Here is a 12524-nt window from a genome sequence, read left to right as displayed (position 1 = left end):
GTTAGCGAGGTGTCCAGTATTGTACCGGACTGACCTGTATTAGGACACTGTCCAGTAAAAGATTAGAGATAATACTGGACATGTACAGTATGTGTCCGGTAATACCTCTCTGGGTGTGTATGTGTATACCAGTATTACCTCTCTGGACATAGTGACCTGACTGGCGCGGGGGGCATTGCAGATTCTTAAAACTTCCCCAACGGATTGCTGAATCCGCGGATTGTATTCTGCTAATCCATCCATGGACGGTATTGGTAATAATAATTTTAAAATCCGCAAACCGCAAATCGCCCTTTTTGAGTTTGATCCGCTGAAATCCACGTACCAAAGGTAGTGGCCAATCTGACTGTACCAAAGGTAGTGGCCAATCTGACTTTTACACGGACTGTACAGGTGAAACTTAAATTGACCATACAGTATTGTAAACTGTTTAGGAAATACTTTATTTAAAGCAATAGTCCAAGCTGCCATTTAAAAAAAAAAGAAATGTTCCCTTTAATATATGCATCAATACAATCCACACAATGATAAGTAATTAGCAAAGTTGCTGATCCATCCATTCTCCTGTGATCGATCAGCGAAGATTCGGCTCATGGCTTCACTATGTGACTGCAGAGAAGTATCCTACAGTCTGTGGAATGTATATGCATATTAACAGTGGTTGACAAATCACCAAAAAATCTACTCGCCACCTAGTACCAAACGTGTGCTGCTTGGGCCAATATTTACTCGCCCGGGGGTTAAATCCACTCGCCCGGGGCGAGCAAATGTATAGGTTTGTCGAACACTGCATATTAATATGACAAAGTTCTGTGGCGAAGATCATGTGACCAGGCAGCCACTATATACAATTGGTGCACTGCAAGAGAGAGGGCAGGGCTCAAAAAGGGACGTGCCAGAGTCTGTTTCAGAAGAGGAAGGGGATGTGACGTAGTAAATGATTGCTATAGAAATAAAAAAAGCTTGTTAGATTATAATACATTAAAAATGTCGTTCAGTGTTTTTAAAAAAAAATTATGCTACACGTATCTTCTCATAGCACAGAACTGATTTACTGATTTAAATAAAAATAAAAAACACATGTAGGATATTGCTTAGTCTGCAGCTTTAACCTTTGCAATATTTGCTTCACATTTGAAGGAAATATTCATAATCTCCCTTAGAGAATTGGTAGAAAGCCCATGGGGCCCCAGGAGTGCCAGACCCTGTGACGTGGTCACAACGTCGTGCGGCATCCAGAGGGTTAATACATCTATAAATTTGGGCCAAAAGTTAAATATTTGTTACTATACATAATGATTTAATTAGCGGCTAATTAGGAACACACAAAAAAACAAAGAAAAACAAAGAAAATATGTCTATTCTCCCTGCAAAAGGGCTGTTACACAGAGTATAGAAATATTTCTTCAACATAGAAACCTACAGGAGGCTTTTCCAATGACATGGCACTTTGTACTCTCATTCACATTAAGAGGCTCAATTTACTGTCAAACTCTTTGATGCCTTATTTCAGGGGTGGGCAAACTTGGGGGCCGTGCCCCTGGGGGGTGGGAGATTTTGCTGGGGGGGGGGGGGGTGCAGGCGGTTTCAGAGGCCCCATGCTCTTGCCCACGGCATTTAAACTAAATGCAGTGGGATAGTGTGAGGCGCCTGCAACACTTCACTTACCAGGATTCAGCCGGCCGTGACGCATCGCCGTGGCAACGCGGCATCAAATGACGCCGCGGTGCCATGTGACAGGACGTCACGCGTGTCAAATTACGCTGTGGGTCATGTGACATAACGTTACATGACCCCACAGCATAATTTGACGCGGATACCAGGTAAGGGAGGGGCGTGAGAGCGGGACAAGGAAGAGAGGGGCAGCTGGAAACGTTTGCGCTCCCCTGCCCTATTCTATATCCACCAAAGCAGCCACTTGTGGATATAGAATGACCCCTTACTATTACAGTACAAGCGTACACATACTACAGAAAACTTTTTGTGTCAAGAATTCAGTAGAGTACCTTCAGAACAGAATGGGATGTCGCAGACTTCATGCCGAACCGCCGTACTCTTTGTGAAACACCAGGGTCCTCCTTCTTCTCCTCTGGGATTCCGACAATAGTTCTCCTTCAGGTCTTTACCTCGATAGCTCGAAGGTAAAAAGCTAGTTTTAAAATGACATTACAGAATAAGAGTGTTTGCAAAGCGTGCAGTGAGATCTGCTGTTGGTCACATGTTGGCCTTATTCTTTTAATGATGTAACTTCAATTCAATTTACACCGTTAAAAAGCTGGTATTACTGCAAACCATGTGTGTCCGATACTGTATCTCAATAGTAACTTTAGCCACATTTGTGCTGTGAGAATACATAACATTAATTAACATGTGCCACAATTAGAAAATTAAGTAGCAGCCTTCTTTTTGCAACAGCTTGAAGTATATAATTAGGCAAGGTATGTTAATTGCTTGTACTCAAATGATCTAAATAATGGTAAAAGTAGGAAATGTGTACACTGATTACTATATACTGTATCTGTATTGTTGCAAGCAGAAAGAAACATGCCAACAAAAATGTTAAGTACATTTATTTACTACATTTTATTCAGTAAATAGGATGCCTGGCAAGTTGTGATACTTTTTATTGGTCCCGAATAGGAGCTTCTGATAAATGTGACTGAACAGAAGTTTCAAGACTTCACACGACTATGTCACCTATTCAATATGCCGTGTGACTTTCTTCCCTTCGCTAGACAAGATTTAAATGCCCTTCAAGTAAATGGAACTTAAAGCTTAAAAAAAAAAAAGACAGCTTCACGGCATATTAAGCAGGGGCCCATGTCTCCAGAATTCAGATAACTTGTCCAGGGTGGGAAGGGAGCGAAGATAGCAGGGATACACCATAAAAAAATAGAAAACATATAATAGTGCAGCAAATCAAAACAATCTGGATAGAGCAAACAAATCTTGGCTCTGTAGCAGTGCCTACTTACAGCAGGTCAGATAATAAACCGCATTGATCTACACAACTGGAAGAAAGGAGTCAGGATCTTCTATAACAGCAGTGGTTTTTCTATAACAGCAGTGGTTTTCAGCATGGAATACAGGCAGATCAGCTCAACCGTCGGGAGATGTAGTGGGATCAATATCATGCAAAACAAGGGCAGACCATGGTGCAGATCGCAAATAAAATTTTATATTAAAAATAACAATATAACTTTAAGAATCGTACTCACAATAAGTACATATTCTATGTTCCCGTAAGGTTTTACTTGAGGCAAATAGAGTGCCGGCCCAGTGTGGAACAACTAGCAGCTGATCTTCTTGACTCGCATCAAGGGCAGCTGCAGCAACTGTGCTCCTGAGGAAGTTGTCATTGACAACGAAACGCGTAGAGCCATTCACAGTTGCTGCAGCTGCCCTTTCAACTGAAGGCTCCTGAGCTGCCGAGTTCCCTCACTGCTCCTCTCCAAAGCTCCAAGACCGGACACCGTCACTCACACAGCGGACGTGACGTCAGACGCCATCTACCATCCGGTCTGATGCGAGTCAAGGAGAAGATCAGCTGCTAGTTGTTCCACACTGGGCACTCTATTTGCCTCAAGTAAAACCTTACGTGAACATAGAATATGTACTTATTGTGAGTACGATTCTTAAAGTTATATTGCTGTTTTTAATATAAAATTTTATTTGCGATCTGCACCATGGTCTGCCCTTGTTTTGCATGATATTGATCCCACTACATCTCCCGACGGTTGAGCTGATGTGCCTGTATTCCATGCTGAAAACCACTGCTGTTATAGAAAAAACACTGCTGTTATAGAAGATCCTGACTCCTTTCTACCAGTTGTGTAGATCAATGCGGTTTATTATCTGACCTGCTGTAAGTAGGCACTGCTACAGAGCCAAGATTTGTTTGCTCTATCCAGATTGTTTTGATTTGCTGCACTATTATATGTTTTCTATTTTTTATGGTGTATCCCTGCTATCTTCGCTCCCTTCCCACCCTGGACAAGTTATCATTGAAAGGAATCTGTACACATTCCTAGAAGGTTGAGAAATTTATTAGAGATCACCTTTACACACAGTTATTAATTTTGTGCACTATTATTCACTGATTGGGTGTGGTTAGCGCCGGTTACAAATCACGTTAAGTTAATCCAGAATACAGATGACATCCTAAAAGATATTAGTGAAATCTCAAACTCCTGTACATGCAAAATGTACGAACATTTTTATGCTGCAACAATAAATATTTTTAGAAACTGTGATGCGTGTATATTTCACCCCAACAAATGAACAACTGCACCAACACACTAAATTTAAAGAGTAGGCAGAAAATTATTTAGAAATACACCTCAGAGCAAAGCTAAGGATGTATTATTTACCCTACCTTATAAACACACTCCATTTGTTTGTCCAATGTCCTATTTTAAGCTCATTGGACATCATAACCTCTCCACTCATTTAAAAGTAAACAAAGCAAACACATGTGCTTTGTTATTGCAAACTATTTCTGCACCAAATGTAGTACTAGAGACGGTGAGGTAATGGGGGGGAGGCAAAGAGAAACAAATGGGGCACTCCATTTGCTTGTTCAATTTCCTATTTAAAAGCTGATTGGACATCATTGTCTCTCTGCTCGTTTCAAAATGAACATAGCAAAACAATGTTCTTCATTATTCCCAGGATGTACGTGAAAATGAGGTGTCACTTTCAATGTATTTTCTCGTGGTTAAATATTTAATACATAAATAAATCTTCTTCTGCAAGGCCCCAAATGTTCTAGTAGTGATGGTGAGGTGAGGGAGGGAAGGTGAGAAGAAATGTACAAATAGGACAAAACTGGATCACTTATTGAGTGGTACCCCTACCGCAGCAAGGAAAAGGGGAATTACCATGATTAATTTCCTACATTTACATTGTATAACAAACAGATACTACTCAAATGAAAAACGAGTAAGAGATAAACCAGAACATTACACTCCCCACAAACCAATCTCGTAAAGAAAGAAAATAACCCAAGTTACAATTCTTGCAGAGGACATTCCGTTAAATAAACGTGGAAACCACCTTCACAAAAACAGATGTTGTGACGAAGTTGTTCTATGAATTCAAGCCCACTCGTTAACAAGCAGCAAATGTTCATATGTTTAATTCTTTCCTATAATTTATTTGCACATCGGCCTTTGGTGGTGATATCATCCTTTTTTCCAGAGGTTACTAAACAAAGTAGCGTGCAGCTACTTCATTTGTCATGTGACCTTTCTACATTTTGACTGTACAGCATGAAATAAAAACAATAACAACCCCAGTCGTATGCACACAAATTATAGGTATGTAATTTGCTATGATTTCAAGCTGTGGCTGTATTTATTGAAGCCTTTTGGACATCTTACTGTGAACTGGACATGCTTTCTTAGGCATCAATAAATGTAGTTACTACTCAGCATACCATTATTATTTATTTCTTTGTGTGAGAGATGCACATAATGTAAGTTTTTTTTGTGGCTTTGCAACTTAGGGATACCGAGACATTACATAAAACAGGAACGGATGTTGTGTTCCCTAAGGTGAACGCATACCCTTAGTGCTAATTGTATGTAAAAACAATGGCTGTTCTACATCTCATTAGCTTAGTCTTAACGTCACATTATTCTAGCCTAATGTTGCTTTATCTTCTAAGAATGGGACATCCTTCCTTGTGCGGTACTGTCCAAAACCTCAAGTACTGTCTGCCTGTTAGTGACCACATGTCAGCAGTTCTACTGAGTTACTCCAGTGTCTGGTAGCCCAGTGGCTAGTGTCTGCACCCTGCACTTCTTATCACCTCATCTTATATAACAAATGGCACATCAACCATTAGATTACATGAAGATACAAGCAAGATAACGTTGAGCAAGGGAGCGTGGCAGGGAGATACCATGTCACCAAAGCTTTTCCCAGCAATACTTGAAAACTTGTTTAAAACATTGAATTGGGAAGAAAAAGGAATAACATTTAATGGTGAATAATTGAGTCATCAATGATTTGCGCATGACATTGTTATTTTTGCCACAAATCCAGAAACCTCAAGCAACAAATCAGAGAACTAGCCAAAGTAAGTGAGAAGGTGGGCCTCCATATGTATCTCAACAAGACCAAAGTGGTGTTCAACAAACGTATCAACTCTGCATGTAATCTGATAGTTGATGTGTCATTCTCATAAATGTTCTTTATATATATACATATATACACAGAAGGGGTCTCTGGGGTGGCTGTCGTGTGGGAGCCGTGAGGAGGGCAAGCGAGAACCGGGGACTGCATCTGTATACACACACACATACACAATCTGTACATTTATGAAACTTGGATTCATATTATGCACACTCATGTAATATAAATTAAAAATATGTTGATGTATTATTAGACATATGGTACTTAAACGGGAAGAGAAAAGTAAACAAGAAATAAAATGGTCCATCTCAGACCTTCCTGTTCCCCTGATTCTTACTGATTGAGTTGGCAGTGTTTCAGCACCAATTTGGGAAATTAAAATAGAAAGTCACAACAGATGACCTTGTGCTTCCTATTAGTTAACTGCAGGCACCATCTTTGAAAATCTAGGCTGTAAATAGTTTACAACTAGCAAGTAAAACCATAAGTATCTCGGAAATAAGCCTGGTCCCCATAACTATAAATCGCACAATTCAGCTAAACCTATTTCTTGATTTTCATTTTTCAAAAATTTCCTGAAGAATTTTTTTTGATGAGTTTTCACCTGTTTATTATTCATTTGCTACCATGGTAACCTCTGTTGTTTCTATATGGTGTGCATGGTAGCACTAATTTATATTTCCCTATGATGCAGCAGTAAAGGACATCTCCAGAATGCAACTACTGTACCGTACAAAACGTAAGCAGGACGGCATTGCTAAAGACAGCATAAAAAGTAGAGATGGGCAAAATGTGTATTTTCAGAGCAAAAACAATATTGTAAATTAGTCAAAGTTGGCAAGCGATTCACTAAGAATGTACATTTCAATTCTCTTTCAAATGTGGTAACTCAAATCCCGACCATGAAGTAGCGCTTTTGCTAGAGAGAGACACATAGGCCCAGAACCACAAAGGTCAGTAAACTCAAGGCTCATAACGTCCTGTTATCAAAATCCCTCCTTTACATTATGTTCCCTGAGGTTAACGCCAATCCACAAATCTAATTATAGGCAAAAACAATGGGGGGCGGAAGGGGGAGAACCTTCAAACAACATGTGGAGAGACATCTGTGCACAAAAAGGAGCACACCTGGGATATATGATAATAGGAATAATTTAGCATACGGTACTATGTGTACCCTGTTAGCATATACTCCAGGTGCACCTGTGTCTCACGTTTCTCTCCACATCTTGTTTAAAGGTGTGTTTTAGGGGACTCTTCAAGTTGATAATGGAGCTTTGTGGATCTGAGCCATAGTGTCAGAGAGGAAGACTAGACTAGACTAGACTAGACTAGACTAGACTAGACTACACTAGACTAGACTAATATATTTCCCAGGTATCTCTACACATATTGCATAGAGGAGTGTTTGGTGAGGTATATAAATCAATGTATATATGTGTGTATATCTTTACTTATATAGCACACACAGAGAACTCAGCGCTTTACAAAAAGACAAAGTACAGGGAATTATAATAATACAATAAGTACAATAAAGTTATACAATAGGAAAGGAAATCCCTGCCTCGGACTTCTTAAATTCATGTGTACTAAAATAGGACTCGGTCTCACTCTGCTCTCCAGCAAAATCACTATTTCAGGGTTTGGATGGAGCTACGTAGCATGCTGTATGAAACAACATTGAAATGCATGGTGAATCCCTTTGCGAATTGTGACAGCTGCAATATGTTGTATGAAATTGCGAATTGATGGAGAAAATGGGTGATTTCTGAGAAATTTGTACCCTTTTCACGTTTATCGAAATATTTCGCGAGGAATTTAATTTCGGGGGAGGGGGAAGAAGAAACATAATGAGACTGCATTTTGGATAGTTAGTCACATTTTTTATCAAAATGAAAATAGAAAGAAAATATGTATTTTTGGTCAGTAGAGGGGATAACGCTTTACCTGAACAGTTGGATACCTACAGAAATCTTGAAATTTACACATACAGGCATACCCCGGTTTAAGGACACTCACTTTAAGTACACTCGCGAGTAAGGACACATTTTCAATAGCACCATACCTCTGTGTCTGTACGTTCGCTTCTTGAGTACGGACACTTATTCTGCCCTACAGACCGCCGTAGTAGTGACTCGCTGATTCCCTTCGCCCAATAGGCAAACGGCAGCTTGCGCATGCGCCTGTCAGCACGTCCTGAACAGCAATATCGGCTCCCTACCTGTACCGAAGCATCGATAAGTGGAAAAAAGATAGTGCTTCACTTTAAGTACATTTTCGCTTCACATACATGCTCTGGACCCATTGCGTACGTTAATGTGGGGTATGCCTGTACATCTTTTGCAGTTTGAACTTGGCCAAATTCATTTGCAAATGATTTCCACATTCTACAGTACATACGTGTACCAATTCCTCTGTTACACAGTATCTGACCAGATCAGAGCCAAGGGCTTATTTATGCTCTTAGTTTGCAGTGTTCTTATAATTAGCCACATTATGTTTACATTCTCGTCTTACCTATGATCGTGCGGTATTCTTGAATTCCAGGGCTGGCAGGCAAGACCTCGCTTGGTAACATTCCTTGTTCCTTTGTAACTGCTCCCTTTTCCATGGATGCAATCTCTTATATAATCTGTAGTTAAGAAAAATGAATTCATAAACAACTGATTTCTGCAAACAAGAAAATATTGTGATGTTGCTATAATTATATTAAATAGTATTTGATGTTTGAGTTACCATTGCGTGAACCATTAAATGCCCATACCAGCCACAGTTTGTTAAAATATGTTAGTTACAGCCAGAACTACATACTGTACTGTACAGTATTTATTACCCACCTAAGGATTAATATAAGATACGTGGTATAGAATATACAACATCTTCTTAGTCACTGGAAGGAAATGTCTGATTTTCTGTTTTTCTATTCTATACCAGTAATGTTTGCATAGATAAAAATCAAGATGTAAGTTGTTGGTTTTTTTTTAAATACAAATACTACTGTATGTAAAAAAAACACCTCAATTTTATTTTTAGAACTTTGTAACATTATGCACCATTATTAAAGAAAAAAACAGGCATGTTTTGAGGGTAACAAAAGTTAAAAGTACAAAGTGTTTTTTTCAATAAATGTATTTTAGTCCCTAAGTTATGATGAACATAAATGATTATTAAAGAATCATCATTACTTAAATTCAATGGCTCTTATTAATCTATTTACAGTATAATGTATACCAAATATTGGCAACATTTGGTGTCTGAAATCAGAACCTTCAGAAGCTTACGGCATATTCCGAAACCAAATAGAAAACTCTGCTTTCTTGATTATATACTTATTTTTCATATGTTAGTATGCTATTTTAGCATTGTCCTGCTTATTTTTCCACGATTGGTTAAAAATCAAAAACCAATACCACACAAATCAAGTTTTGAAGAAAAAAAAACCCAGAACCAAAACACGAAAATATTTTGAAACACCAAAAATATTTCAAAAACCAAAACACAATTTTTTTTCTTTTTTAGAATCAAAACCAAAATAAAAGTACCATTAATGTACATATATTTAAAGGACACAGAAATAAAATGCTTTACGATGCTATACAAGTCAATGTTTTGGGCACTGTAGGACCATCTTTATCTACAGTATAAAATTGAATGTTTTTTGGGTGTGGTAAGCTGCATAGGTTAGGGAATTGCCATAGGAATTGCCATAGGAATTGCTTTGAAGTACCTCCACCGAGCATGCAGTGCCACTGCGCCGAGCCCCAGGGTTACAGAGAACCCCACGCTCTCCCGCATAACAATTAAACTGATTGCCGGGGCGGAGAGCACGGGGCCTCTGTAACTCTTAACTTCTCCTTCTCTTCCTGCAGGGTCCCTCATCATGGCGCTGCGTTGCCGAGACGTCACATGACGTTCCGTTGTCATGGCAACGTGATGCCATTTGATGTTGTGGTGCCATGATGAGGGACCCTGCAGGAAGAGATGGCGAAGGAGAAGGTAAGAGGCCCGGCACCACATGTCTGCACTGAGCCCCGCAATATTCCCAGCCGGCCCTGCTAGCAGAGGAACTACAGTGGTACCTATTTTTACTGTATGTGTAAAATGTTGGAGGGTCTGTACGTCACACAAGGCAATATAAATTATAATACAGTAGTTGTTAAGGCTTTTCATTTGCTGATGTCATCTGTATAATGAATGTTACCTTTCTTTTCGTAAAGATCAAATGCAACATCAGATTTCTTCTTTACTCCTGTTGACATGCTATTGAAAGAAAGCCAGTGGCATCTCTTTGTGCTTTTATCAAAAGCAAACGTCCTGGAACGAAAAAGAACAGTCACATAAGACACTGATTTCTATGTAATACTCATTAAGCAGTGCAATACTACTTTAGCCTTTTATGTACAGTATCAACCACATAAGAACATCAACTGAGAGAGCATGTAGTGTGACTCTTTACATTGTAAAAACATAATGGCTATGCAGGTAACAATTTATACAAATGTAGGCCAGGTCATGGTATTCGGATATTATACAGATTATTTGTTAAATACTGACCTAAAACTCTGAAGGCTGAACAGGTAACCTGTCAAACAATTTGAAACTTGATACTGTTATGATTTTCTTTTTCTTACGTTACATTGAAATTTATGTAGAAAGTTAAAGCATTGAAACATCATAAAACAATACCCCCTAACTATATAAACAGCTTAGCCTATTGGTCCCCAAACTTTTGAAAATTGGGCACCGCACGCTAAAAAAATATTTGTTCCACGCATCCCTAATTATTAAATATTATTGCCTACTCATTAGACTATTGAGAACAAAACTCTTTATCTGATACCAGTCAGTACCTGTATAGTGTTCTGAGCAACAAACGCTCCCTGCCGGGAGACAGGTGTCATGCACTACTATCGTGGAACTGCCAAGAACGTAGCTGGAACTGCTGGGTCGCTAAAAAGTAACTCTATTAAATCATCTGGGCATAGAAAAAATAGTCACAAATTCCTCATGGAGGATCACTCTGACACGTTTCGTGCGCTACCAGCACTTTGTCAAAGAGTGCTGGGAGCGTTTGTTGCTTATACCTTCCTTTGTGCCGTTGCACTCCCATCCAGGTCTCTTCAATCAAGTCTCAGTGAGTATTACGATTACTCTGCTTCATATATTGTGGGATCCAACTCCAGGGTATTGCTTATTTTGCCAGTGGGGGTCAGGTTGATCTATCACATGGTCATTCCCGACATCCCCCATTATAATTGGATATTTACCCGACATAGGAGTTAACATAGGATCATTGTTCTGGATTGTTATGTTGTGGACTTGATTATACTACACTTTATTGCCTTCTGCTGTGGTGCTTTCCACTCCTTCAGAGCTCTACTATAGGAAGTACTCTTCCTTTCATGTGAGTATAGTGTTCTGAACATGTGGGAGAAACACATGTTTAATAAGGCCCGAAATTGCACCTTAGTGTGTGCAAACAGCATGGGTGGTACAGCTGCCAATTACAGCGGGAGCTTCCGAAGTCACGCCCCACAATGCCTTGCCGCTGTGGATGCAAAGCATTGTGGTGAGTGAATTTGGGAGCTCCTGTTGTAATTGACAGCTATATCACCGATGCTAAGGTACAGTTTGGCGACTTACTATGTGCGCAGTCCCATGCGAGATAACCCAGAGGGACTGTTTATACTACCGACCTGACATTTGTCCGTCATATGACATAGGTTGTTCAGCATAGTTTTCTCATTAATTGCGGGTTGTAGTATATATGGAGGACTGGTAGAATGCTGGAAGTCAGAATTCAAGAAAATGTGAGAAATATTAAATAAAGGACTTGAGTGACATAGTGTTTCTAAATATTTTAAAGATAAACACAAACAGAGTCCTGATGGTTTAATAGTTGTAGGCATTGATTCTGTAGATCCTAACTAGAGAGGTGGAAATAGACTAGTTAATCTATCTCAAAAAGAATCCCAGAGGATCTATAGAAGAAAAAACCCTGGTCCCTTGTGGCATGAATATTGAAATTGATCTAGGTTGTTGTCTGTAAAGTTTATTAAGGAGAGACTCTTACAGTACATCTACATTTTAAGAGCTGTGAAGATATATGGTACACTCCTAAGTTATAATAGTTTTATCAAATATTTTTATATTTTGATGCATTTATTTTAAGAGTATAGTGAGTGTTGGACTGATTTTATAATATGTATTAAAGATGTGTGTGTTTGGTTATATATACCTGTATAGTGATGTATAGATTTAATGTGTAAGGATTTTAGATATTACAGGGCCTGTTCTATAAGCTTCGATAAGCTACTTATCGAGGCCTTTTTGGCCAAAATGCCACTACTATTCAGTAAGCACCGATAAATGGGCAATAAAGGAGG

The 12524-nt window shown here is 39.1% G+C and overlaps 1 protein-coding gene across 3 annotated transcripts in view; it reads right to left on the bottom strand.

Annotated features, from left to right (window-relative positions):
- HGF (hepatocyte growth factor) overlaps positions 1-12524 on the bottom strand; it is a 129277-nt gene that overhangs the window by 90463 nt on the left and 26290 nt on the right. For 2 of the 3 annotated variants that reach the window (XR_012801604.1, XM_075599581.1), the window contains exons 3-5: positions 10340-10452; positions 8656-8770; positions 2007-2149 (exon numbers count right to left, since the gene is read on the bottom strand). Coding sequence is in view for 2 of the 3 variants with exons in the window: in XM_075599581.1 (XP_075455696.1) it covers positions 2007-2149; positions 8656-8770; positions 10340-10452 (371 nt within the window). In the remaining variant the exon portion in view is untranslated. The remainder of the gene's footprint in view (positions 1-2006; positions 2150-8655; positions 8771-10339; positions 10453-12524) is intronic. The other variant, XM_075599582.1, reaches the window with a different exon arrangement.

This window comes from Ascaphus truei, chromosome 5 (assembly GCF_040206685.1).
Source record: "Ascaphus truei isolate aAscTru1 chromosome 5, aAscTru1.hap1, whole genome shotgun sequence".
Taxonomy (NCBI): Eukaryota; Metazoa; Chordata; class Amphibia; order Anura; family Ascaphidae; genus Ascaphus; species Ascaphus truei.
This window is presented reverse-complemented; position numbering and strand designations above follow the sequence as displayed.